The sequence below is a fragment of the Salvia miltiorrhiza genome, chromosome 8 (genome assembly GCF_028751815.1).
Source record: "Salvia miltiorrhiza cultivar Shanhuang (shh) chromosome 8, IMPLAD_Smil_shh, whole genome shotgun sequence".
In the NCBI taxonomy this organism is placed as follows: Eukaryota; Viridiplantae; Streptophyta; class Magnoliopsida; order Lamiales; family Lamiaceae; genus Salvia; species Salvia miltiorrhiza.
The window spans coordinates 20,836,835-20,863,718 of record NC_080394.1 but is presented as its reverse complement, the minus strand read 5'-3'; the positions used below and the strand labels follow the sequence as shown (position 1 = coordinate 20,863,718).

At 36.3% G+C, this 26,884-nt stretch overlaps 2 protein-coding genes and 1 long non-coding RNA gene across 9 annotated transcripts; all 3 read right to left on the bottom strand.

The window, feature by feature from the left end:
* Positions 1-1,049: 1,049 nt before the first annotated feature.
* Positions 1,050-3,551, bottom strand: LOC131001785 (uncharacterized). 2 transcript variants are annotated; one of them, XR_009094029.1, is made up of 4 exons: positions 3,068-3,551; positions 1,642-2,553; positions 1,458-1,534; positions 1,051-1,150 (listed from the first exon to the last, which is right to left on the bottom strand). It is a non-coding gene; the product is annotated as an uncharacterized LOC131001785 (long non-coding RNA). The 2 variants fall into 2 exon arrangements; XR_009094030.1 differs by having other exon boundaries at positions 1,050-1,534.
* A 3,203-nt stretch (positions 3,552-6,754) lies between these two features.
* Positions 6,755-16,067, bottom strand: LOC131001784 (probable starch synthase 4, chloroplastic/amyloplastic). Of its 5 annotated transcripts, none has more exons than XM_057928372.1 (21): positions 15,814-16,067; positions 15,569-15,713; positions 15,153-15,200; positions 15,020-15,044; positions 14,822-14,903; positions 14,593-14,721; positions 14,030-14,234; positions 13,184-13,318; positions 11,649-11,753; positions 11,426-11,524; positions 10,448-10,577; positions 10,042-10,092; positions 9,819-9,929; positions 9,483-9,592; positions 9,126-9,294; positions 8,891-8,974; positions 8,592-8,663; positions 7,532-7,645; positions 7,393-7,454; positions 7,213-7,309; positions 6,755-7,113 (listed from the first exon to the last, which is right to left on the bottom strand). In XM_057928372.1, exons 2-21 carry the CDS (start codon positions 15,670-15,672, stop codon positions 6,994-6,996), a joined length of 2,052 nt encoding a protein of 683 aa, XP_057784355.1. In that variant the 5' UTR covers positions 15,673-15,713; positions 15,814-16,067; the 3' UTR covers positions 6,755-6,993. The 5 variants fall into 5 exon arrangements, with proteins under 5 accessions (XP_057784355.1, XP_057784359.1, XP_057784354.1 ...); XM_057928376.1 differs by adding an exon at positions 15,340-15,401 and having other exon boundaries at positions 15,569-16,043; XM_057928371.1 differs by having other exon boundaries at positions 15,569-16,043.
* Positions 16,068-21,542: 5,475 nt separating this feature from the next.
* On the bottom strand, positions 21,543-26,388 carry LOC131001783 (phosphoenolpyruvate carboxykinase (ATP) 1). 2 transcript variants are annotated; one of them, XM_057928370.1, is made up of 13 exons: positions 26,123-26,388; positions 25,638-25,909; positions 25,375-25,550; positions 25,140-25,293; positions 24,959-25,043; positions 23,785-23,885; positions 23,232-23,530; positions 22,893-23,066; positions 22,721-22,786; positions 22,441-22,619; positions 22,198-22,367; positions 21,943-22,111; positions 21,543-21,852 (listed from the first exon to the last, which is right to left on the bottom strand). In XM_057928370.1, exons 2-13 carry the CDS (start codon positions 25,898-25,900, stop codon positions 21,709-21,711), a joined length of 1,980 nt encoding a protein of 659 aa, XP_057784353.1. In that variant the 5' UTR covers positions 25,901-25,909; positions 26,123-26,388; the 3' UTR covers positions 21,543-21,708. The 2 variants fall into 2 exon arrangements, with proteins under 2 accessions (XP_057784353.1, XP_057784352.1); XM_057928369.1 differs by having other exon boundaries at positions 21,543-22,111.
* Between the last annotated feature and the right edge of the window lie 496 nt (positions 26,389-26,884).

Sequence of the window (26,884 nt, the reverse complement as noted above, 5' to 3'; positions counted from 1 at the left end):
TTGCATGGTAATTTCCATGGTGATCCAGAAGGAGTTGAAGTCTATAAATAGGGCTATAGTTTTCATTGTAAAAATCATCCAAATTCTTGCCCTAGTTTTAGACGCCATCTTTGCAATCTGTTGGCATCCGAAGCTTAGGATTTACTTGCTTTCATAGTTGTTCATAGTTTTGAGTTTTTATTGTTCTAAGTTAGATTTCAATTTCGTTTTAGTTTAGTTTCTTGGATTATGATTGAGTGACACAATTACACGTTCAAGACAATTACGGTATTTCATATTTCAATTCAAGTTATTTTCGTTTAATCATGTTTATGCTTTTCGTTATTGTTTATGTTTTCTTTTCAATTATGCAATTTCAATTATGCACTTTAGTTTCATGCCTAGATTAGAAGTCTTTAAATTTACAAGTATTTAATTTCTTAAGTTAGGTTTAATTCGAGTTGTTTAAATTATTGCCTAGGTTAAGTTTAAGTTCAATTTACATTTAAGTTTAAGTTACGTTTTTAAATCAAAACCTTACTGCTTTCTTTTACTGTTTTTCCTGCGATACAATTAAAAGCCCTTTAAGACTTTCCTTGAGAGATGACACTGGGTCAACTTACCATCACTAGGATGTCCTTGTCCTATTGCAAGTCAATCTAGAGGTGTTTCTAGTTGAGTCAGCCATTCTTCCTGGTATCTCCCTAATAGTAAGCTCAAGGATAACGGTGAATCTCATCCTCTTGACAGACTCCCTCTGTGCATGGTTCAGTAATTTCAGGCTATCATTGAGAGCGGCGAGAGTTGTTCTTGTGTTGAGCTTGGGAAACTCTTCGCCGCCAACATTGTCCACTTCCTTTGGCTTACTATCCCTACACCCCCTACGTTTGCACCGAACATCCTCTGGGTTCATGAGTACCAGCCTGCGTTTCTTCTTAACAATCGATGCCTTCTTGCTTTCATATTTTCCTTGCACCAAATATGCACAAGTCATGAACATTTATGTTTATGGTCATTAGATTATATTATGAACGAATATAGAATATATATTCACTCTTACCAATCTCCGCTACTCCATTTTCTTCTTCTTCGCGTGTGTAACGTATACGCTTACTAGACGTACCACCCTCCGTCTTATCAGTTTCAGACCTCTCCACGCATTGCTCTTTTTCTTTTCATATACACCAAGTAGTAATTAATATTATTAAATGAATCATATATAATCCATGGCCACAAGTTCGAACCCTATGATCATATATTATTTAAAATGAATATGGCAACTGTAACATTCATTAAACAAGTGACACACTTGAAAATATTTTACATAACATGCATGAACAATAACATATATACTTTATACCAATGCAAACATAAGAACTTAAGACAAATACTAAGCATAGCACACTCGAAAATATTTTACATACGAAGCATAACGCAATAAGCATTGCTGAAATGAAACCACGAACACATCAGATAACCTGTGGGAAGTTGTTCTTTAAGGGCTGACGAGTGGCACTCTGCGTCCTCTTTCTTTGAAATGTAGGTGAACCATCATCTACAAAATAATTCTATATTTATTCCTATCTCAATACACCAAAATAATTTAATATTTTAGAATTTATACTTATATTTTTTCAAAGTTGGGCCTTTTACAATGAATACCTTCATTGTCATCTTGTCCAGCCGCAACCTCTCCACCTCCATCCTTAGTATCTTTAACGATATCATGCTCGTTTCTAGTCGAATCGTCTCATGTTCACAGTGTAAGAATTATGTTCAGCTATGTATACATTTGAAAAAGGTTACCATTAACAACAAAAGCCCAAAAAATACCTACTTCAAGTCTTGCTTTTTTAGCCATATATTCACGACACAACTTTATCTTTCTTAACATTCTATTTCTCCACTTTGTTGCTGGGAATAGTCATAAGTTAGTTTTGCAAAATAAAAAAGTGTATTAACTCATCGTTACTTAATGCATACCTTTTTGCTCTGCCTCTATTAACTTATTTTGCAAGATAATTTTTGGATTCGGTGGTCTTGTTGTGACATGAACAAGAAAAAAGAAACATGAACAATGCCACCTTTCTTGAACAGTTGCCATGTACATATCCAACCAAATACATGAACAAAGTTATATGTAGTAATGCTTAAAAAAATATTCACGCAAACAACATACATGAGCATACCAACTACCCTTAAATTATATTCGTATCGTAACAAAGACATTACCAAAGTTATATTTAGCAATACTTAAATTATTCACACGAACAAAAGACATGAACAAAATTATAATTAGTAATACTTAAAATAGTCACACGAACAACAAACATGAACAATGATATATTTAGTTATACTTAAATATTCACACGAACAAGATACATGAACAACCTCACTTTTATGAACAACAAACATATATCGTGAACAATAGTATGTATAATTACCAAAATGAACAAAGATTGTCATATCCACACACAAACATGAACAACCAAAATAGATACATGAACATTTAAATCGATGCTTACGACAATGGCCTGACGCTCTCTTCCCGATTAATCCCGACACAGTCCTCATCTGCACAATTAATTAAATAATAAAGTAATTAAATTATTAAACCCTAGGCAATAGATACAAACATGAAAAATTCAGGAGGGCACCACCATTATAGAATCTTCCTTGAAAGTTAGAAGAATCTATTTCTATGACTTAAAATGACAACGACACTCATTATCCCCGCTAAATCCCGATTAAGTTTGCTATATATTGAGAAACACTAATAGATTAGTTAGAAAATACACGCCGGAAAAAAATCGCATTCCGAAAATAAGATTTTTTAACCGGTCACATAGTTCTCCGGAAGATCCAAGCCATATTCAATTTATACACTCATTATTCAAATGAATTTCTGAAACTCAAACGGAAATACCAAACGAAAATAAGAGTTGTCGAACCGTAAAAAATAAGACCACTCAAAAAATTAAGCCTTGTTCAACCAAAAACTCGTTCAATGGACCGATCTTCGACTGGAATACCAATCTCTGTGAAAGCGGAATTTTTAATTAAAAAAAAAAAACAATATGATACCCACCTTGTTCGATGACCGGAACTCCCATCGATTTGAATGGTCAGATCTCACGATTTCTTCCTTGGCGGTAGATGAACAGCTTTTTTCTCGGTTATGGCAGACAAAAAGAGAGAAGAAGGTGAAAGGTGAAATGGCGTTGAAGAGACGCAATTTTCACCTATGAATAATTTTACTTTCCATCAATCAACGTGGTAAATCAGGGATATAAAGAAATCTTTAATTGCAGTTGATGATATAATACCCTATATGCCCTTTTTTCACACAAATCGGCAGGTTATATTAGAATTGGTAATATATATTATATACTCCCTTCGTCCCCAAAATGAGTTCCTCTTTGGGGACGATACGAGTTTTAAGGAAAAGTGGTAAAGTGTATTGATAGTGGAGAAAAATATGTTATAATTAGTATTGAGAGTGGTGAAAATGTGAAAATGTGTTATAATTAGTATTGGGAGTGGTGAAAAAGTGAAAAATAAGAATAAATAAAGTACAGTTGTCCAAAAATGGAAAGAAAGAAAGAGAAATTTATTTGGGGGACGTCCCAAAAAGGAAAAAGAGGAACTTATTTCAGGGACCGAGGGAGTATATCATTTATTAATGTCAATCATTGGATTAGCAATAATCATGGGTCTATAATTGTTCTTAAGTGTCACAAAATTATAAATTCTCACTTGATACCATCCATATATATATTGGTAATTTGGTATAATTAATTAATTAATTAATTAATGGATTTGTTATAGCTAAAATTCACGACAACATTTTCAAATATATTAAAATATTAAATGTGGAGATGATTTGTGGTTACAATGCATAATCATTTCTGATGGTTTAAGAGCATTATATGAAAGCTTAAATGCAAAATGCATACATTAGTATTCATTAGTGAACAATATCATATCCCAAATTAGTTAGATGCTGGGAAAAATCTCAAAGCATAGATCGAGAGCTTGGATAGCTCCACGAGACTTTGTTGAGGAAAAAATAGTGTGCTGTCATTAAAGAATCTTGAACAGAATTTTGATGAATAAAATGAGCTAGTTAGTAATCGGAAGATTTTATCTATCGTTTGATCAAAATATGTGTTTCAAAAATCTTCAATTAATACAAGAATAAGGGAGCCAATGGAGCTTAGCTCAAGTGGCAAAATTAAAGCACTCAAAAACTCTCTTTTATGAGAGGTATTGGGTTTAGTCCCGCCTGCTTGCGGGTAATTTTCCCAATTTTGTATGAATAATGTTAACACCTTTGTGTGGGTAGTATTCTGTCTGCGTGCGATTGTTTTTTCACCTTTGTGAAGTGTAGAGGTCTCGCCTGCGCGCGAGTTGCTGATTTGATTATATATTAGATGCCTCTTGTAATTTAAAAAAAATAATAAAATAATGGATAAGGTCAAAATACCCCCTTAAGCAAAATCCTGATAATTAAAGAAAATCTTGAACTATATCTTTGACCATTTACTATGGCGTTTGAATTTTTATTTTATTTATTTAAATGTTGGTGGGTGGCGATACTCTTCTACGACGGTAATCTAGGTCGTGTTTTAATGATGGTGGCGGTTCTCTTTTATAGTTGGTCCACCATCTTCCAAGCGGGTGACAGTGAGAATCTCCTTATCACTAATCGTTGTTTTTTTATAGTACTTCTTCCGTCCCAATTTAATCAGTCATGTTTCTTTATTTGAACGTTTCAATTCAATAGGTCACTTGTTAAAATGAAAAATTATATACTCTCTTCGTCCCAACTAACTTGATATGTATTTCTTCAGAACCGTTTCAATTAACTTGATACATTTTTTTTATATGGCAAAAGCTTTCACTTATTTACATTTTCACTTTTTTATCTATCACAATTAAAACACTGAAGACTAATTTATTAAATCTCGTGCCCATTTTTTTTATCTCAAATTAACTAGGACGAAGAAAATATAACAAACACCCTCACACAACTCATTATTAACTCCAAATGTCATTGTGATCCACACATTTTTTTTTTTGCTGAAATGGAAATTTTATTAAAAAGAAAAGGAAAAAAAGAGAGACCAGATACAAAAGGAAACAAGCAAAATAACCCGCAAGAAACCCCGGGTAACCAAAAAAGAAACCAAGACTAAGAGAATATTTTAAGCGGGTCGCCCTCGTCTAAAACATCGTCCTCTTCATCGTCCAACCAATCGCCCCATTTTTTCTTCATTTTTGAAGAGGCCACAACCGACATAGCATGGGCTGCATCGGTAGAGTTAGAGGAGTTGATCACATTGTGATCCACACATAACACAACATTATATTTTCTTTCATTTAAAAAATACTCTCTCCGTCCCAATAATGTTGTCCCCTTTCTTTTGGGCACGGAAATTAAGGAGTGTGAAATTAGTGTGGTAAAATAGAAGGTCCCACATGTTCAAGAAAAAGTAAGTATAGCTTAACCCCTTCCCAAACATGTGTGTCTCTCTCTCGGCGGCCGGCGACACCAAACACTAAGCAGAAGCTACGCGGCCGGCGAGAAACATGAATTCAAGGAATGCAGCAAATTCAGCAAATTCATAGCTTAACCTCTTCCTAATTCGTGTGTTGAGAAACATGAATTCAACAAAAAATAAATTCAAGAAACGCAACAAATTCAGCAAATTCAGCAGCAGGATTTTTTATTTCCGGCAGCAGGATTTTTTATTTCCGGCGAGAAACATGAATTCAACAAAAATAAATTCAAGGAGAACTAATCAACACTCTGCAAATTCAGTAAACAAGAAAAAGAAAACCAATTCAAGAAATGCAGCAAATTCAAGAACAGAAAAACAAAATCCCTAATTTATATCCCCTTCTATCCCTCTTCTTTAGTTCCTAAATTCCAGACAAGATTCGCCACTCACCACCACTTCTGAGAAAAATAGAGTAGGAGAGGCGAAGCACCATGAATGGTGGAGGAGAGAAGAGGCGACTTGACGGCGAGAGGCGGCGTGAGAAGAGGGGCAAGAGGCGGAGGGCGCTCTCCGCTGTCACTACAACGAGTCCGACAAGCCCTAATTTCTGGGGGAGCGGATTTACAGAGGGGGAAGGGGGGAGGCGGCGGCGGCGGCGGAACAGATAGGGAAGAGGGAGGCGGCGCCCGCGGAATAGAGGGGAAGCGGATTTACAGATGGGGAAGGTGGGAGGCGGCGCCGGTGGAACAGAGGGGAAGCAGATTTACAGATGGGGAAGGTGGGAGGCGGCGCCGGCGGAACAGAGGGGCAGCGGCGCCGGTGGATTTGCAGAGGGAAATGGTGGACTGAATTTAGAGAGGGAGAATGGGGGAGATGGTAGGGAGAGAGAAAGAGCGAGTAGATGTGATTTAGAGGGGGGGAAGTTTAATTAGAATCATGTTTAAGTGAGAGTTAATTAGTCTTAAAATTTACCTAAAAAGGAAATGGGACAAGATTATTGGGACAACCCAAAAAGGAAAGTGGGACAAGATTATTGGGACGGAGGGAGTACTACATATTTTTACTTCTCTCTCCTACTTTTTACAAATTAACCATAAAAAATTACTTTAATTTTCTTATTTTATTATAAACTATTCATTTCTTAATATATGTGCCCAAACCTTGTGGTCTATCAAAGAGATATTTAGAGCTTATCACAAAAAATAAAATTAAACATTCTCTATGTTCCAGTAAGTTCTCACAACAATTCAAATTTGGAGATTCAAACCTCGTAAAATTATAACGTGAGATTTAGGTGGAAAAAGATATTCAGCCAAAACTATTATTTTTTCAATAGATTATGCAGAGAGATCCCAGTGTTGAGTTACTATATAAGTTGGAAATTTGGCTACACTGCAAGATTTGAGAGCCACCAGCATCTACTTGTCTCTTCCTCCTCCTTTCATATCTACACAGCTCTAAAATCTGTTTTGCTTCTATCCATCAACAATTACCATAGACGACATACCTGTTATAATTTCTTCACCACTTGGTATGCAGAAATATGCACCTCCACGCACTCTGAATCCCATGAAAAATCCTTTCCCATCCCATCTTTTATCCTTCTATTCCACTCCCATGGACTGTTCCTCTATACATACACAACAAACATTTCAGTTAAGCAGCAAGATATGTATCCTTTATCGATTTTAACATTTGAACAAACTCATGATTCAGAGAAAATACGAACGATTTCATCGATTGCTTGTCCTAGAGGCATATTTCCGAATGAAGAGTTGATATACTGTAAGAATCCACTTCTTTCGCCACTATCATTCCCAAAGTCCCTGCCAAAGATTATTATGCGCATGTAAAATTGTCGCATCTTAACAAGTGAATGTATCTAAGCAATAACACGTCAACTCATCACCTGAATCTGCTGTCAGGAAAATTCACAGGAATAGGAGCCGTTCCATATCTTACGGCCTTCAGCTATTGATTTGGAGATGAGAGATAAGTTTTTGAAATGTGGATAATATTTTACTTCTAAGTATCTAGGAAACACTTACGGGCACTTGAAGCAGATGATCATCGAGAGATGGACAAAGCATTATGTCGCATCCTGAAATTATCAAATGTGATAGTTCTTCATCATATTTGTCAATGAATCTCACATGTTTGTCCTGCAATGATAAGTAGAATATTAGGGATTGATTTCACGTATGAAGAGTGGTAGCTATATTGATTAAAAGATAGTAAATGAATTTCAAACCATAGCCAAAAATATTACTCCCTCTGTCCCCCATATTTATGCATAACCTTTCCTTTTTGGTATGTTTCCTTAATTTATGCACAGTGCCCTACTTTTGGACACTACCCTACGTATAATTTGGACAATTTTACCCTTATAACTTACACTTATTTACCCACAATCTACTTAACAATACCCTTAGGGGCCGTTTACTTAGCATGATTGGATATTTTTATCTTCAAGAGTGGATTTCTCCAAAACCACCCTTTCAATGGGATATGGATCAAGCAAAACTAGCTCAAATGATAAAAATAATCAAGGGCCTTGGTATAATCCCAAAGTTTCAATCCATCAAACTATCTAAGTAAACAAGGGATTAGTCTTACTATTTTTATCTATCAAGGCTAATCCTCAAAGTTAAACGCCCCTTAGGGGTTTAAAGTAACCTTTCCTCAAGTGAGCTAAAGAGCCAACATGGTCAAAAAAGCTAAGTCGCATACTTGAACCAATTCAGCTGCTATATGGAAGAGGCATAACATATGACATAACCTTCTATATCGACATCGGGAGTGATCATTAAGTAAAGAAATCGAGTGGAGATTCAAACTTCCATTGTTTTGATTCAAAAAAGGAACACATTTTCCAGGATACCAACTAAAATATTTGGTTTCAAAGATCAACAATGATGGAAGATGAAACTGATTGAATATAAGATGCATATGAAATTGATTTTGAACAAAGGTTACACCATATCTTTAGTAAGCGAAATATACCAGAAAATAAGCACACAGAAATATTATATTAGTATAGAAGCGGGGAAGATAAAATGTACAGAAACTATAGACAAGTACATGTATTTAGGAAACTAAAGAATCTACCTTCGCCTCATCCTGAAAAATCTCAAATGATGTCGTCATGCCAGAAATTTGGCCATATCTCATGAAAATGAACTGCAGAGAATGACATTCAAGAATTAGACATATGGAACAACCAAGGTTGAGTGATGATGAAGTTGGAAACATTGCTGGCTAACTGGCTATCTGATATCATTTGTTAAGGGAGAGTGTACGCTTATTTACCTTCAGCAGATTTTTAGAATATGGTCATAAAGCAATACAGATATACATCGCATTCAGTCTTATTAAGATAAAATTGTCCAAAAGCTAGAGAAAAATACCTGAACTCCCTTGCTGGAAGCCATATAACAAAGTTTTTTTAGCTTGTCAAGGTCATCTGAAATGCCTGAGTAAATGCATCCAACCTGAAAATTTGCAAATTTTGGATTGCCACATTATTGCCATAAAGGTACTGTAAAAGATGTAAGAATCACAATGAGGACTATTTCATGAAGCTCCACTTGCACTTCATTTCCACTCAGGTTGAACAACAATATTTAATGGGCTGAAACGTACAAGTATGTTGGATGCTCCTTCTTCTAAACCCAGATGTCGCTGCAACGCAAATTTGCACATCGATTTCCCCTTCATGTCATCTGCACTGTAGCATTGTGGAAGAAAATTGTCACGTGAAGGATCCCAAGTTGTTTTATCAAATCCAGAAGGAGCAATCACCAACTTTTCCCTGCAACCAAACCCAGAAAATAAGTCAAAGATTAGGAATGAGAGCACACTTTGGAACTTGTAAAGAGGGTGACAACGGGGTAAATAACTAATCCTTGCCTTGCAGCGGTCAAATTCTGCTCGGTTATCATCTATGAAATGGATAGGATAGGAAGCACAATAATTATTATTTACAAAAGCAATACATACTTGTGTGTAGCCAAGGTGGGTTCCAATCCATGTCCCAACGCACTAATAATCTGGCCTTTTGTGTGCACAGAGGACATTATTATTACTTTATTAGAGTAAACAACTCCACCCTGCAAATAAATAAGAGATCAATAAGAAGAAAGATAAAAGGGTTCCAAGTGAACTGAGTTGATGAAAGAAGGTTTAGATCAAAAGAAGGATCCGCACTAAGGGGTGAAACAGGGAGAAATCATATCTAAAATGTTTTTTACCGATCATAGTTGCATTTACACAATCCATCAAATTAAAGAACCATGATAAGCAAAGGATATAATCAATAAAGGACATGAAACTTACCTTTAATACATTGACAAGATGGGATTTGTTGTTATCTTGCAGGCGATCAGGCCGAAGCAATATAGAAGGATCGAGCCCACACAATGCCACCTTTTCAGGTTGTTCAAGGGACTACAAATAGTAATTTAAACCAAAAACTGCTCATATACTCTGCATCATATTGAGTGATTAAAACCCACAAACTAGTAAGGTTAAGAATCTGTACAATATAGGAGATGCTTACCTGGGAATCAAAACCCTGGCACGTCAATACTATCCTAGTATTTTCAAAACCCTGCAAATTAGTAATACTTATATTGCCAAATCAAGTGACACATCAGAAACAAAATAATTGGTAGAATTATTACATATGATATACACTAGACCGGTAGAGCTCTTAAGGGGAACATATAGTATATAAGATCTGGTTGACTCAACAGAGATGGATTCCAGTTTTTAGAAGATAAGCCAACAGCATATGGCATTCCAAAATTGTTCGGTGACACCACACACAAGAATGCCCTAGAGACAGTGTAAGAAACATAGATATAATAACAGAAGTTAATAGAGAAGAGGACCTAAACCTTAAGATCTAATACTAGCACTATTCATTTAGCTTGTCTGAAGACTTAAATTGTTCAGAACCAGACCTGATTGACAAAAACATCCCAGAAAAGAGGTCCAACAATAGATGTTTGCCAATTGTGTATATGAAGCACATCTGGCCGCTTTCCTGATTTAACTAGATAGTCCAGTGAAGCACGAGAGAAATAGGTGAACCTGATAACACAAGAGAGAATAATTTGGAATTAATAACCAAAAAGACATATGGTTGTTGTGCATTTAGTTATCTAACAATAACTTTAAATAAAATGACAACAAGTTGTAACCAGCAAGTGAGCACACAAAGGCTGTAAGTAGGTTGAGGTAGCTCGTGAACCACTCAGAGCTCAGCTTGATATACATTAAATGAAACTTGACTCGTTATGTTAATGAGCTGAAGTCAAACTTGGTTACATTCGAATTAAGCTTGTGAACAAATTGTAGGTTGATCCAGTATTAATTCGAAATTCAAAAATATTGTTTACACGTATTCTTTTCCATTTATTATGACATCAATTTCAAAACATTTACTTGGTTTTTTTTCCATCAGTCATACTATAGTTTTTATATAACAAACTGAGCAAATACAATCGATATATTTCATTTTAATGTATACTTATTAAGTTCATTTAGGTTCGTCACTGAATCTTGAATTCACCAAAACTCAGCATGAGCTCAACATAGGAGTAGATTAGTCAATCTCTAATTGGTCAAAACTCAGCCTGATTTGGAACATTTATACTCCCTATCTAAGTTGATAAACTCACCAGATTAGAGCTGTAGACAGACATCAAAGTTACATATATCAACTTCGCATGGTTATGGATGGGTGTAACCAAATAAATTTGCAAAGAATGAACCAATTGCAGCAACAAAGAACAATTGATGATAGAAAGACTATTAAACGTGAATAGGAAATAACAAGGAAAAAAAACCCAGAAACAATGCTGCTGCATCCAAGTAAGCACTTATAAACATCATAAGAATCAGAAAGGAAATAAAACAGGAAGTCATGTTCCACAAACCTCTCAAAGTCATTTGAGTAACCATATACTTTATCGTGGCTAAAAAGTGATGAATAATAGATGGGATCTATGAAGGTAACTCCAATGCCGTAGACAATCCTGAGTACCAAACATCCAAAGCATAAGAAAAAGAAGAAGAATATGTGTCATCTTTTAAAATTCATAGGTTTTTCTTCACAGTCAGTATAATACTAAGCATAACAGAGTGTGAGAGCAAACTCACCCAGTCCAGATTTTGTTTCCATGCAATTGACCATTGAAATATGAGTAGAATTCTGCTTCAACTTCTCGTAAGCCATGAACTTCATCTAGGTTCAAGCAGGCATACCTATTTCAGAATTTAACCCAACAAGTTAGAGTCAGAGTGGAAAAGTTGACAAGAGCTTCTAATTGAAGGGTTGAACATGCAGACAGGAAAATGGCTGTATGGTAAAAGAAGCTAGAAAACTAGAATCATAAGTCTGTTGAAAACTGTCACCCTTTAACTTACTAGTAATAGTATTATGGTCATACTTGATGGTCCTATGTTTCTAAAGAATTATCTGACTTCATACTTATAGAGATACATACTATATTAAAATCCAATCATAAAATTTTTTACTAGATCAATTTTACAACAAGATCAGAATCTATAGCCCAGAGACAACTGTATAGCAATTTCAGCAAAATTGTGTCACCCAGAGACACATTGATGGAGGTAAGAGTTCAGATAGACGAAAAGAAACACGTTTTTTTAACTAAATCAGAGAAAGAACAAAAAGAGGAACGTAATTCCTCAACAAGATAATTTCTTGCCTCTTATTTAACAAAGATACAATAGAAAGTACTCCTTGCCTCTCCTTTGCAATAAAACACAATATTTATAACTTGGTCAAAAACAGGTAACACTTATTGTTCTCAATCAGTGATCATGAATCAAGTATATCTCGATCTATCAGTCACCCTCCTGGTTATACCCCCCTTCAAGCCAATTTTGATTTCCCTGATTATTCTTCCAATGAATAGACCGTCCACATTTTGTTGCTCTGCATCCCTCCATATCTAACATACTAAATTACTATTAATTCAGAGATTGAGGAAGAAGCAAAGAGTACAGTTTAAGATATACAAAATTGGAAATATGGAAGAAATGTTAACAAAATCGTGAATCATAGTTAGACCTAAATACTCTAGTATACTTTCATGGAAATGTTAAAGTTGAGTACACATTTTGATAGAGAAAACAGATAAAAAATTTGGGCTTAAAGTTTCAAAACAGATGCAGTTCTGATTATGAAGTGATCCAGAAAGCACTTACTACCACCGGGATCGAAGGCAAGGCTACAACTGAACTGCTAAAGAGATTGCAATAGGTGTGCGTATATATCCAACCTTTTGGGCTTCGCCTAGGTTCAATATTCTGAGGCCATTATAAGTTTACACTGTATCATCAATTATCAAATATCCAATGTCTCTTTCAGCCGTAAAAAATAAGTCTAAATTGCTAAGTTTCTCTAGCTAATTAGATATAATATTTCTTCGGAGTCCTGAAGTTTTCTATTTGCGAAGTTATAAAGAAATTAATTGATTTTTGCTAGCATGAGCTAAGAGTCCTGAACGTATATCATTCCAGCAGTGTCCCCTTCTTACTAATCTTCTCTTGAAATACAACTACATTATCTAAATATTGTGCTGTAAAGGAGGAGCAACTAGGTTCTAGACTCTACCTCCCAACAAGACAAAAAATTACAATAAACCAAGGTAAACTTTCATGATTACTTGGGCAAAATAACCTCAACAAGATTTCCCTTCCTTTGTAGAGCACAAGATAAGCCGGTAATGTATGGTGCCAAAGATCCAACAGAAACCACAGGTGACATTTCTGTACAAATGTGTATTATGTGGAACCCATTCCTGAAACACAAATGGTAAAAGATAATTATAGGTGCCAGGAAAGAGAACAGAGAATGACCAGAAGAATGAAAGATGTTCAGACATAAAGCTAGAAACTAGGAAACTGAAGCCTAACTATAAGATTATACAAACAAGCACGACAAAAAGAGAAAGGGGAGAGGAGATTTAGATAAGACATAAGAGCATATCCAAATAACTATATCAAGGTTAAGACTCATCAGCACAGGTGTAGTATTTTATTCCATTACGTTTTAGAGCTATGAAATAACCACGGGATACCGTAAAGTGCAATGATGCTGCTGTAAGAGGTATGATATCACCAAGTCTAAAGCATACAGTGAGAGCTCATCCTCCACTCCTATTCAAAACTACCTAAGAAACTAGTTATATCAAAATAAACTATGGATTTTATTTCATGCATTACTGGACTAAAAATTGCCAAATTTAGGTATAGGCATTTGAGTTCATAGATTACATGCTTTACAATGAACCCCTGGCATCAAAGCACTTTTTGTTTTGACTTTTTGTTTTTTGTTTCATTAGTGGTGACTTAAAATTATTGGACTTTCATTTAGCAAAAAAAAGGTGACAATCAAGAATACACCAGACCATATATAAAAGATAAGTTTGCTCCATTGTATTGAATTTCGGACATCCAAAAATGATCGGGGGCCTAGCTAAGTAACCACAGCAAACATGAAGATCCTTTACCCTTTGGTTGTCTTTGAAAAACGACGCAGCTCAGCCAGAAATTCAGCATCGTTCTTGAGAATAATGTCATATACATCATCAGCCAAATCAACCCTTGAATCAATGACTAGTCTTCTTAAAGAAGACGCCTCCGTACTGCCAATTATTCCACTGAGGACTAAAGCATCTATTCTGTTAAGTAACTCTGATCTGATCGTAAATATATCTGTTTTGTTGTTCAACACAACATTAGAGTTAGACTAACAGCATTTCATCTCTCCTTCTGAGAAATAAAGCACTCTGAATATCACAATATTGAGTATTCCTAATGTATAAAGAATTATACATACTTAATGCGCATATCCTATTATAACGACTAGCATATCTTTTGTTTCAGATGCATTCATGAAGACAGCCCAATTTTGAATATTTGACAAAAGGATTAGCAATTACTATCCATTTCACTCTGTAACAGAAGTAAAACTCTGAAAATAGCCTACAAATGCTACTCGATATTGCAATACTAAGAATAAGATAAAGCATTGTAGGAGCTAAACAGAAACTGCACACACTAGTATGGGAACCTTTTCTAGCAGTTGCCTTCTTTTTCATCTCCAATTGCTCTATCCTATCAAGCAATGAGTTCCTTTCATTCTTTACCCTCTCGAGCTCTTCCATGGCCAGTAGACGCTGTTTGTTCAAGTACAGGATATCTGAACATAATCATTGGGAAGAACATATTACCAGCTAAATTAAATCCCCCATTATGCAAAGGTAATGTGACACATGGACACGAAAGTAGACCAAACATACTTTGTTGAGCTTCTTCATACAGTTGCCAAATGTCATTCTGCTTCTTATCTTCTTTTTCAATACTAATAGATTTCATATCGTTCTGTGGTAACAACCAGAAATAGAGACGATTGCTAAGAAGATGTTTTAAGCATATCCAAGTAAACCCCAAAAAGAAAAAGAAAAAAAGAAAAAAAGGGAATATGGTATGTGATGCACCTCCAAATCATCAGGGCTTCCCAACCTAAATGGTACAAGGAATGCATAGGTTAGTAATTAATAAAACTTAGAATCAGAACAATGAACGTATATCCCGATTATCAGTATACATAATCTAGCACAAGACACTTACTCCCTCGGGACAGGAGCTCTAGACAAGCCGTTGCTCTCTCCAGTGTTCCTGGAACAGTAGGCCTTTAGATCCAAATCCTAAATGTTATCTAAATGGACTAACATTCTACATGCAATTACACATGAAATCCATATCCAACAGCACTTAGCATGTCATAAGCTTAGCAAGGGCATGAAAACTGGCTTACGGCTACTCTCATCAAACAGTCAGTAGATACCACAATCCGCAGTAGTATAGAACGAAACCACACTTCATCAGCAAAGAAGCGACAAAAAACAAATTGCAGCCAAAATTATCAGAAATTCACGATGTAATATAATCGAAATTTCAGTAGAGGATCGATATGAAATAGAGTGTAAGAAGCGGTGTCATACATAAACTGAGAAATGAAGCGCATGTAATAATCCAATTGGTACCTTGAGCAATTGAGGAATTGAGGCATCGCAGATTTTCGGTGTGTTTTAGTAATGTGTGGGGGAAAAGGAAATCTTGGATGCGAAGCAGCGACAAGAATATCCATTTGTGGAAGCAGTTGTATATATTTAGAGTGGGTTTTGGCGGCTGGAAAGATTCATTAAAATATTTCACCTTTATGCTTCAATCAGCAAATCTTCTCTGTCAAACTGGGTTTCAGTCTAAAAATGGCGCTAAAATATTTCACCTTTAGAGCTTATTTCTAACAGTATTGTTTGCTTCACATTTTCGACCACAAATCATGAATTTCTATCTTTTGCTTCACGTCGGCGAGCGAGGGTGCTGTGAGACGCAAAGACTCGACGGAGCTCAGAGGATGGCTCCCACGAACCCACGCGCCGTTGAGGATGGACGAAATCCCGAGCAGCAAGATGAGGGTAGAAAGTGAAGGGGAAATCGACGGGACTGTGTAATCTAGGCTTGTTTTTAATTTTATTATTTTTTTTAATAATAAAAAATAATTATACTTATATAATATAAATCTATTATATAATATGATTAAGCCTTGACCTATGTGGCATATCTAAAATCTCACCATTTCAAAATTTATATATTTCTCAATAGCGTACATATTATATGTATATGTTGCAATATATTATATTGTATGAATATATATATATATATATATATATATATATAGGGGAAGGCTAAAATAAAAATCAAAGTTAGACTATAAAATAGGAACCATTTTCAGTCATTGGATCATCAAGATCTACGGTTAATTCATGGTCCTGAGTTCGAATCCCATACGTAGCAAAAAAATTTATTTTCATAATTCATACATTTACACAGCGGATTCATGGGTGTTCTATATATAATTCATACATTTTAATTAGTTTATAGTCTAAGAGGAGTTTTCTGAATAGCCCTCCCCTATATATATATATATATATATATATATAATATATATATATATATATATATATATATATATGGTGTGGTTCTAAAGAGAACTACATTATTTGTGAGAACGGGAGAACCATCAAATCTAATGCATCCACTGTAAAAATTAATGTATTCGCTGTTAAAATTAATGCACTAAAAAAATTAAAAAAAAAATGCTCCCTTCAGGATTCGAACCCAGGATCTGCATTCATCCAACAAGATGATGCATCCACCGTAGATCTTGATGATCGAATGGCTGAAAATGGTTCTCCGGTCTTCTTTTATTTATGGTTCTTTCTTGAACCTCTCCCTATATATATATATATATATATATATATATATAGGAATGGGATCATATAGATCCCAATGCTTATAATAGATCTCTAGATCCAAATCTTGACCACACATTTATGACATGTGGTGCATCAAGATGGTGACACGTGGCAAGGATTCCAAGGCAAAATCTGGAGGGGTAAAATTGGAATGTAATTTTCGGATTTAATAATTAAAAAAATATATATTTTTTTTAGATTTTCTCAAAATAGATATATTTTAGATGCATATAGTTTCACACAAAGATGCATAAAGTTTTCACATGAAATGCATAACTTTGAACAGAAAAATGCATTTACTTTTTCCAGTTTTGGTATTTTCACCACCCCACCCCATACCACCCCCCAATCCAGCCCACACCACCCCCTAACCCTCCCCATTACCACCCCCCAAAATATGCATGTTTCACATGCATATAAAACCAAACAAAAATGCATAAAGTTTTCACATAAAAATGCATTAAATTATACAAAAAATGCATTTCATTTTAATAAATCTGGTAGTTTCGCCACCCCACCCCTGCCCCTGCCCCTGCCCCTGCCCCCCACCCCACCCACCCCCACCCCCCAAAAAAATTTTTTTTTTTTTTTCAAAAACTGATTTTCTAATTGCTGGCCCACCCCCACCCACCCCCACCGACCCACCCCCCACCCCCCCCCCAAAAAAATTTATTTTTTTATTTTTTAAAAACTGATTTTCAAAAAAAAAATTTGGGGGTGGGGGGGGGGGGTCAGTGGTCAGAAAATCAGTTTTTGAGAAAATAAAAAAAAAAAAAATTGGTGGGGGGGTGGGGGGTGGGTGGGGTGGGGTGGGGGTAGGGGTGGGTCAGTGGTCAGAAAATCAGTTTTTAAAAAAATAAAAAAAAAAAATTTTTGGGGGGGAGGGGTGGATGGGGGGGTGGGGGGGTAGGGGGTGGGTGGGGGTGGGGTTCTGGGGTGTGGGGGGTGGGGTTGGGGTGGGGTGAAATCTTATGCATATTTATATGAAACTTTATGCATTTTTATATGAAAGTTCATGCATTCTCGTATGAAACTTTATGCATCTAAAATATACCTATTTTGAGAAAATCTAATTTTTTTTTTTAATTTCGAAAATTACATTCCAATTTTACCCCTCTCCAGATTTGCCTTGAAATGCCTTGCCACGTGTCACCATCTTGATGCGCCACATGTCATAAATATGTGGTCTAGATTTGGATCTACGGATCTATTATAAGCATAGGGATCCACCGGAACCCAACCCTATATATATATATATATATATATATATATATATATATATATAGGGAGAGGTTCAAATAAAAACTACTAAAATAAGAACAGAGAACCATTTTTAAGTCATTCGATCATCAAGATCTACGGTGGATGCATCATTGGTGGATGGATGCAGATGCTGGGTTCGAATCCTGAAGGGAGCAAAAAAATTACTCCCTCCGTCCGCCAAAATTATGTAAATTGCTTGGGCACGGGATTTAATAAAATTAGTGATGATTTTGATGTAGTGGAGAAAGGGTCCCACCACTTTATAGAGTGTGTGTGGTTGAGATTGAGTTTTGAGTGGATTTTTTGTAAATAAAGAGTGTTAGTAAGGATAAAATATTAAAGAAGATGGTGGGACCTTATTATTTTTGGATGCATTAAATTTAATAGCGGATGCATTAATTTGTATAGCAGATGCAGTAATTTTATTGGTTCTTATGTTCTCACGATAATTGTGGTTCTCACTATAACCGCACCCTATATATATATATATATATATATATATATATATATAATATTTATATTCTTAGTTTTCAATAAAATTAATTTTGAATTAAGTTTGAATTGAGACATGCACGTATATGTAAATTATAAACGGGTCCGGTCATTGATTTACATGTTTGCATAATAAGGCACAAACTCTATAAACTGATTACTTTAAAACAAAATCTTATTATATGTCTATCAAAATAATTAAAATTTTATTTTTATTTTTTATAAAATAAATCCATACATTTTATTTATATAGGGAAGAAAAATATATTTTTCATTTCTGCAAACTTTATTTGTTTCTGTTCGTCCATTACAACAACAACAACAACAACAATAACAATAATAATAATAATAATAATAATAATAATAATAATAATAATAATAATAATAATAATAATAATAATAATAATAATAATAATAATAATAATAATAATAATAATAATAATAATAATAATAATAATACGATTAGGCCAGCCTACGTGGCAGGCCTCAAATTCTTTCTTTTCAATCTCAATCTCCAACGTGACATTTGAGAATCCAATTTATATATTCTCATTCTCACTTTTAAAACAAAAGTCAGGCCTCCCTCTTCCTCACGCCTCCCTTTTCCTCACCCCATCGCCGCCGTCCCTGAATCATGTCGGCGTCGTCTCCCCCTTCATTGTCTCTCTCTTCTCTCAATCATTTTCTCTCTTTAAAGTCGATTGCACACTCAAATTGAGCCCTAATTCCCCTCTTAAACTGCCCGCCTCTCTCTCTTTCTGAATTCAGGCGTCGCCGCCGTCCTAAGGGCGGCGTTGCTCCGCCTCATCTCTGACTCCCTCTTCCATTCCTTAATTAGTTCGATTCGGTTTCCACTTCTTAAACCCATGAGAATTCTCCATTCGAAGCAATTAATACAAGAGCCCTAATATTTCTTTTTCCTATAACCCGTTACCGTTCCTTCTTCTAGACTCCGGCGAAATAGTTGCCGCTGAGCTTGCGGTTCGTCCGCCGCCGAGTCACCGCTGAGTTGAGCTGCCAGAGCAGAGCTACCAGAGCAGAGATGCCAGAGCCAGAGCTAGCCAGAGCAAAGATGCCAGAGCCAGAGCTAACCAGAGCAGAGATGCCAGAGCAAAGCTTCCAGAGCAGAGTTGCCAAAGCAGAGCTTCCAGAGCAAAGCTGCCAGAGCCAGAGCTAACCAGAGCAGAGCTTCCAGAGCAGAGGGCCAGAGCCAAGTTGCTAGAGCAGAGCTGCCAGAGCAGAGATGCCAGAGCTAAGTCATTAAAGTCAGAGCCAGAGCTAAGTCGCCAGATCCAGAGTCATAGCTAAGTCGTTAAAGTCAGAGCCAGAGCCAAATCGCCAGATCCAAAGTCAGAGCTAAGCTATTGGAGCCAGAGCGCGGAGCCACACGCCATAGACGATTCGCCAGAAGGCGGAGCTACTTAGCAGAGCGGAGCCAAAGAGTAAAAGTATGCCCCAAGGAAGGAAATCCAGAGCTACTGGACAGAGCGGGATGATGAGGACAGAATCCAGCTCTGTAATTAGGGGACAACGACATGACAAGTTATAATCTAATAATAGCCTTAATTAATTTAATGGCGAGCATGCGGAATAGATGACCAAACGAATTTACTACTCTACCCCGACTGTAATGCCTATAAATACCTACGATGATGAAATAAAGCACACGCTCTCTCTTTTACTGCTTTAAGAACTCTTCTCTTTCATTTCTCTCTATAGTTTGAACTAATAAAATTACATATATAAATAAAATATCTAAATTGTTAGAGTTATGTTTGTTAGATAGTTGACAATTGGAGTCATGGTTGAATATAATTTCATATTTGATGATGCTCTCTCAAACTCTAGATGAGATGATGCTCAAAACTCCAGACGAGATGATGCTCTTTCAAGTTTTAGACGAGATGATTCTCTTTTAAGTTTCAGACAAGATGATGCTCAGAAGTTAGAGATGATCTGTCAAGTTTGCGACGAGATGATGCCCACAACTTGGTTGGTCTTAAAACTCGAAATGATACGATGTTCGATAAATCAGTTATGGAGGCGAGATTATTTTCATAATTAGTTATGCTTTTAGAAGTTCGGAATTATATGATACTCACAATTCAATTATGATTTTTCAAACTCCATATAAAATTATGGTCAAAAGGCAAAATAAAAAAAAATTGAACAAAATTAATAAATCTTGTAACAACAAATGCAACAAATCGATCCGCCATCATACCTATGTCAAATTTATATGTATTTCTACTCTTTTTTTTTCTTACGCGTTAACTTTTTATAAAATTTCATATGAAAACTAATGAGTATTTTTATAATCTCAACAAAATTAATAATTTAATTGCTAAAAGTTGTTGAGATTAATATAATTTTAAATGTATTACTAATTTAATTTAATTTAATTAATTATATAAATAATTTACATAAAAAATTATTTTATATAATTATCATAAGAATAACATAAAATATACTTCCTCCGTCCATGAAAAAATTTCCTAGGAGGGAGTGGCACGGGTTTTAAGAAAAAATATTGTTGAGTGTATTGAGAGTGTATGAAAGGATAGTTGAGTGTATTGGGAGTGATGAAAATGTGTTATAATTAATTTTGGGAGTTGTGAAAAGTGAAAAGTAAGAGGATTATAAGTGATGGGGTATAGTCCAAAAATAGGTAGGAAGTTCTTTTGTGGACGTCTCAAAAAGGAAAGATAGGAAGTTCTTTCGTGGACGGATGGAGTATAAATTACAAGAAAATATGTACCCGTCGAATTTCGACGGGTAATACACTAGTATTATATATATATATATATGGGTTCAGTCGGTTTCTGTACATCTCTAGTCATACCGAAATGTTGAAGAGTAATGAAAGATTCAGAATTTGGATGCATCAAGCTCAAATCAAACTGCGCACTCTGCAACAAGATGAAGTGATGATCATCTTCTCGTATACATCAATTAAAATTTCATATCAGATGGGCATCAAATACACTGTTATAAAGCTATGCAACATAAATTTAATATATAATTTATTGAACCATTCTGATTACAATATAATATGAGAAAACCATCGATCAGCTTCATCAGTTTAGTTCCAAGTTTCTTGATATATCCAATCAGAAATTAGGACCAGCAGCAAGAATTTCATCAGTCAGCTTGTCGTCCTTGCCAATCTTGTGAGCCACAAATCCTCCAAAGTTGTTCTTGAAAAGGCCACCCAGTTTCAGCAGCGTCTCCTTGTAAGCCTTTTTATCTGACCACTGCATTCCACAAGTCCGACCATCATCACTCAACCCAAACAAATCAACACAGATTAATGACAACACACAAGAGTAGAACAAACAGCTCACAGTGTTCATGGGCTCCAATATTTCTGAAGGCACGCCCTCAACCTCAGTCGGAATCTCAAGCCCGAATACCTCTGTTCGCTTGTAATCTGCCTTCAGCAGGCTACCAGAGTGTATAGCATCAATGATCTTGCGAGTGTATGCTAATTTGATACGGCTCCCAGACCCGTATCTGCAGAAATATAGCATCATCCAGTTGTAACTTATTCAATGACAACTGATTAATAACACAAATGTTTAGCATAACTATTTCTGTACCTTCCACCCGACCAGCCCGTGTTAACTAGCCAACCTGTGGCACCATGCTTTTTCATCTTTTCAGCTAACATGGCTGCATATTTTGTAGGATGCAGCATTATGAATGCTGCCCCGAAGCAGGCTGAGAATGTTGCTTGTGGCTCCTTGATCCCTTCTTCAGTGCCAGCAACCTGTGTAGAAATTCAAGTTGCTGCTTGATCTGAAAGACTAAAGAGTTCAATGTCGGATAGGTAAATTTCCTACCAGAGCAGTGTAGCCACTGATGAAATGATACATTGTCTGCGCGAGACTTAGCTTGCTCACAGGCGGAAGCACACCAAACGCGTCGCATGCCAGGAGTATGACATTCTTAGGGTGTGAGGCGACACATGGAATCCTGGCATTGGGGATATATTCAATAGGATAGGCTGCTCGAGTGTTCTCTGAAAATTAATGGAACGACAACATTTAGGATCAGTAACAAAATCCAAACACTTCCATAGACAGATTTCTTGGACTGCCAACTGAATTGATGTATTGTTACCTGTGACAGATTTGTCGGAGTAATCCACTTCTCTGGTATGCTCATCAAACACCACATTCTCCAATACTGCCAGAAGATGAAAATGAAAAGATAAAAGATAACTGGTTATGCACGCTGCTGCACACATAAGGTGTTTATGGGTTGAAAAGACAAAATTGCATTGGAATAATACCTGTCCCAAACTTGATAGCATTCCAAATGTCTGGCTCTTTCTCCCTTGAGAGATCAATACACTTTGCATAGCAGCCACCTTCAATGTTGGATACACCAGTATCACTCCAGCAGTGTTCGTCATCTCCAATTAGGTAGCGGTTGTGATCAGTGGACAGAGTAGTTTTTCCAGTGCCTAAAATGAGGATGAATGTAAAGAAGCATAAATATGCATTCAGCACAGAGTGAAGCAAATATCATAACTTGTTTCAACTCAAGCACAGAGTAAAGATGAGTGGACACATATGGGGTTTGGCAAGGGAAGGCGCTTCATCGGCATGCTGACCCGATGATACTTTACCTGATAAGCCAAAGAATAGGGCGACGTCTCCATCTTTGCCCATATTGCAACCAGAATGTAGTGAGAGAATTTGACGCTTAGGCATGAGATAGTGCATTACACTGAAAAGGCCTTTCTTCATCTCCCCGGCGTACTGGGTGCCGAGGATGACCATTTCCCTTCTAGCAAGGTTTAAATCTATGCTAGTGGAGGATGTCATGTAGTGTGTGTAACGATTACATGGGAACTGTCCGGCATTGTATATAGTGAAGTCCGGAGTACCGAAGTTCTCCAGCTCTTCAGCTGAGGGTCGGATACACCTGCGACCGACGCAGTTATCCAGTTGCACAAATAACTAATATATCATTTTACTTTGGCACCTTTCCGCTGCAGCTAAACCTTATGCAGCTCTCTCAGACCTCTCACATGATATCAAGGAGTATTATGATTCAAGACACAGATTCACATTTTCAACAAAAACTTAAAATACTTATCTGGTTGGGCTTATGGCACATAGAACTGCAAACAAGAACACCATGGTAGAAAAGAACAACACTCAATTGCATTTACTTACATGTTGTGCATGAACAAGGAATGATAAGCCCTGGCTGACACTATCCTCACTTTGATACGGTTCTGTGGATCCCAGTTTAGGAATTGATCATTCACAAAGACCTGAAATCAACAGACCCAATCTTGTTACATTGTCATTTTTTTAACAAGCTTATTCAGCTTCCTTAAGGTATATACTTAAAACACTAGAAGAAAGAAAACGCACAATTCCTTAAATTCAAATCATTGCACGAAATAAAAATTTACCGGAACCAATTATAATTTCGAGTTATAGGCTGAACCATATGTTTAGACAATGAACAACCAGAGGAGAGGGAAAACTTAGCCTAATCACAAATCGTGCTAGGATAACCATATTCCAACTTTGGCCTGAGTAATCATTACACCGCCCCTATTAGTTGAATATTACTCCCTCCCTCAAAAAAATATGGTGTGGTTTGAAGAGCATGAGTTTTAATAAATTATTGAAAAGATGGCTTTGAGCAGAGCAGATAAAAGGTTCCCTAAACTCTAAAGAGTATTGTAATAGAAAATTAAGTCTCGAGTCTTTGGTAAATACTACTAGTATTATGTATGAATGAGATTGAAAATGCAGAGGGATATGTATTACTCAATAGAAACACTACAACTTTTGTGAATAGACAAAAAGACCACAATTTTTCGTGTACCGAGGAGAGGAGCATAATTTAGAATGCCGAATCTAAAAGATAGGACTGTTTATCAAAAAGGGGCAGAAAGGGAATAAGAGAAACGGCCGAGACTCCACCGTTCAAACGATAAAGTATGGCAATAAAGCACAAAAGGACAAACAATATCATCTCCTGTTTGTCAGATAATATTCTAATAATAGTAAATAATGTTATACGGTTTCTGAAGCTACAAATCAACACTAAATGTCATTTAAGCCCTCTGATTGATGAAGGTACACATCATTAACACACTTCGAACATGCCAGTATTTAAATAAGCTGATTATTATGTTATTCAACAGATCGTTGGAGACACAGGAAAGTTCACTCAAAATCATTTCAGTATCTTTTCAGGGACCTACTCAAAGACGCTGCGACTTATATCTCACAAATCAAAAGTTTTTATGGCAAGAAAGTGGTGCAGTGACGCACCCCACTTAAAATTTTCTGCACTGCAATAAAAACAGAGGATAAAATAATTTAATACCTTGTCCAATGAATTCAAGTAATCGACGGCTCTTTCTCTGTTAACCATAAATGTGTGCTCATCCATCTCAATGTTGGGTGATCCCCTGTAATAAGAAAAAGGAAAATATTTGTTACTAGTTATACACGAATCGATAATTACTAGTACTACATAAATTAGAGAGAAAAAAAAGGTTACTTACTTTCCCCACCAAAGATCATGCTCAGTGGTTTCGTCCCTGACAACGCGTTTGTCCTTAGGGGAACGCCCTGTCTTGGCGCCGGACAGAGTGGCGAGGGCGCCGCTTGATGAAATGAATGATCCCTTCTCATACTTGATCGCCTGCTCGTACAGCTCTGCATTCATCGCCAAACATAAAAATCATCCTTCACAACCATAAAAATATTCAAAATCAAAATCATTGTTTGAAATATTACCAGCTGGTGATAGGTTGTAGAGGACGTGAGTGAATTTGAGAGAGCTGTCACTGACGCTGATGGTGGGGCTCACATGGTGGTGGTGGCTCACAACCCGCGGTGTCGCCGACTTACTCGCCGGGTCTCCCCTCACCACCCTCGGCCCTGTTTCTCTCGTCAACGATGCCAATGAAGCACTGATGCAAATACATCACCCAATCATAAATAAGAGTAACGAAACCACGTCCCCCAAAAATTAAAAATCCAGCAATTGCGATAGGCACCTGATGGACTGAAGCTGCTGCTTGTTGCGCTCGTCCTCGGAGACGGCGCCGAATGGGCCTTGACTCCCGTTGAGTGGAGTGGTCGGCGCCGATTTCTTCATCTGAAGAGAATGGAGCTCGTCAATCGTCTGAGCCTTCATTGGCGTCGTGCTGTCGTCGTGGCAGACTTCGTCGGCTCTCTTCTCGGTGTGAATCTTCGCCAGACCGTTCCGCCCCGTCCCGCCGTTAGCCATGCTCACGCGTCCGTCGCCGTTGGCCGCCATTTTTTATCCCTGCACCACAATCACACATTCACATATAAATATATACATAACTAACGCATTTTCCATCACTTTAATGCATACAGTTAGATACAGCTTTCCATTCCATAATTAATTTCTTCCGCTCAGTTTTCTCGTTTGCTTGCCGTTTCGGATACGTGCACTACAACAGTAATAATGTACAAAAACATGAAACCAAAAACGAAAAAGGAGAGAAAAGCGCACCAGAAATTGGAGGACTCGGACGAGATGAAATCGGCAAACCTAAATTAAATGTAAAATGGAGTGGCGGGTCATCAAAGTGAAGTAGAAGAAATGAAGGAGAAGGTGATGAGGAAATTGCGAATGATGAGGGCTGTATTTATAGGGCGTGGATGTAATTCTTAACCACGAAAGTAACTAAGAGGGTAACCATGGTTAGGTTTCAAGCCTATCTCCTCTCAACTTCAAGTACTGAAAAAATCCAATCCAAATTCCATTATTTTTGCTTCAAATGTGGAAACTTTTCGGCACAGTTATAAATAGGGGTTTTTGCAAATAAAATTATGAATAATTTTAAATTTACAATTTTAACGTGACTTTTGAAGTGTGGCGAATTAGATCATAATCTTTTCAATTTTTGTAATTTCATCCCCTCAATTTTTTCCGGCCACCGGAGTGATGAGTTGGAGCTTATGTGAATTATTTTTTTCCACGTAATTAATTTCTAACTAAGATTAAATTGCTAACTAAGATTAAAACAAAATCAAAACCTAATTCTTTTATTTTACTTTTTTCGTCTTTTATAAAAATATATTTGATGTGTATCTTAAGTTAAAGATTATGACAAGATCTTCAATTTGATTTAAAATTCATTAAATATGAATTTGAAATAAATAATTTATTATAATTTAAAATTTTAAAGTGATTGTTTTTCTCCCTCCTAGCTCTTTTACAATATTCTTTATTTTTTCTCTTTCTCCTTATTTTGTTATTATATTATTTCTA

Bases quoted from the DNA above. Each gene is read 5' to 3' on its own strand.
- LOC131001784 (XM_057928372.1), bottom strand. From the start codon at position 15,672: ATGGATATTCTTGTCGCTGCTTCGCATCCAAGATTTCCTTTTCCCCCA. The intron at 7,310-7,392 runs GTGATGAGTTGA...AATCTTTGGCAG, and splicing joins TTTCCTGACAGCAGATTCAG to GGACTTTGGGAATGATAGTG. The intron at 7,114-7,212 runs GTTCGTATTTTC...GTGTATGTATAG, and splicing joins GACAAGCAATCGATGAAATC to AGGAACAGTCCATGGGAGTG.
- LOC131001783 (XM_057928369.1), bottom strand. From the start codon at position 25,900: ATGGCGGCCAACGGCGACGGACGCGTGAGCATGGCTAACGGCGGGACG. The intron at 22,787-22,892 runs GTATTATTCCAA...ATCTTCTGGCAG, and splicing joins TGCTATCAAGTTTGGGACAG to TATTGGAGAATGTGGTGTTT. The intron at 22,368-22,440 runs GTAGGAAATTTA...ATTTCTACACAG, and splicing joins TCAGTGGCTACACTGCTCTG to GTTGCTGGCACTGAAGAAGG.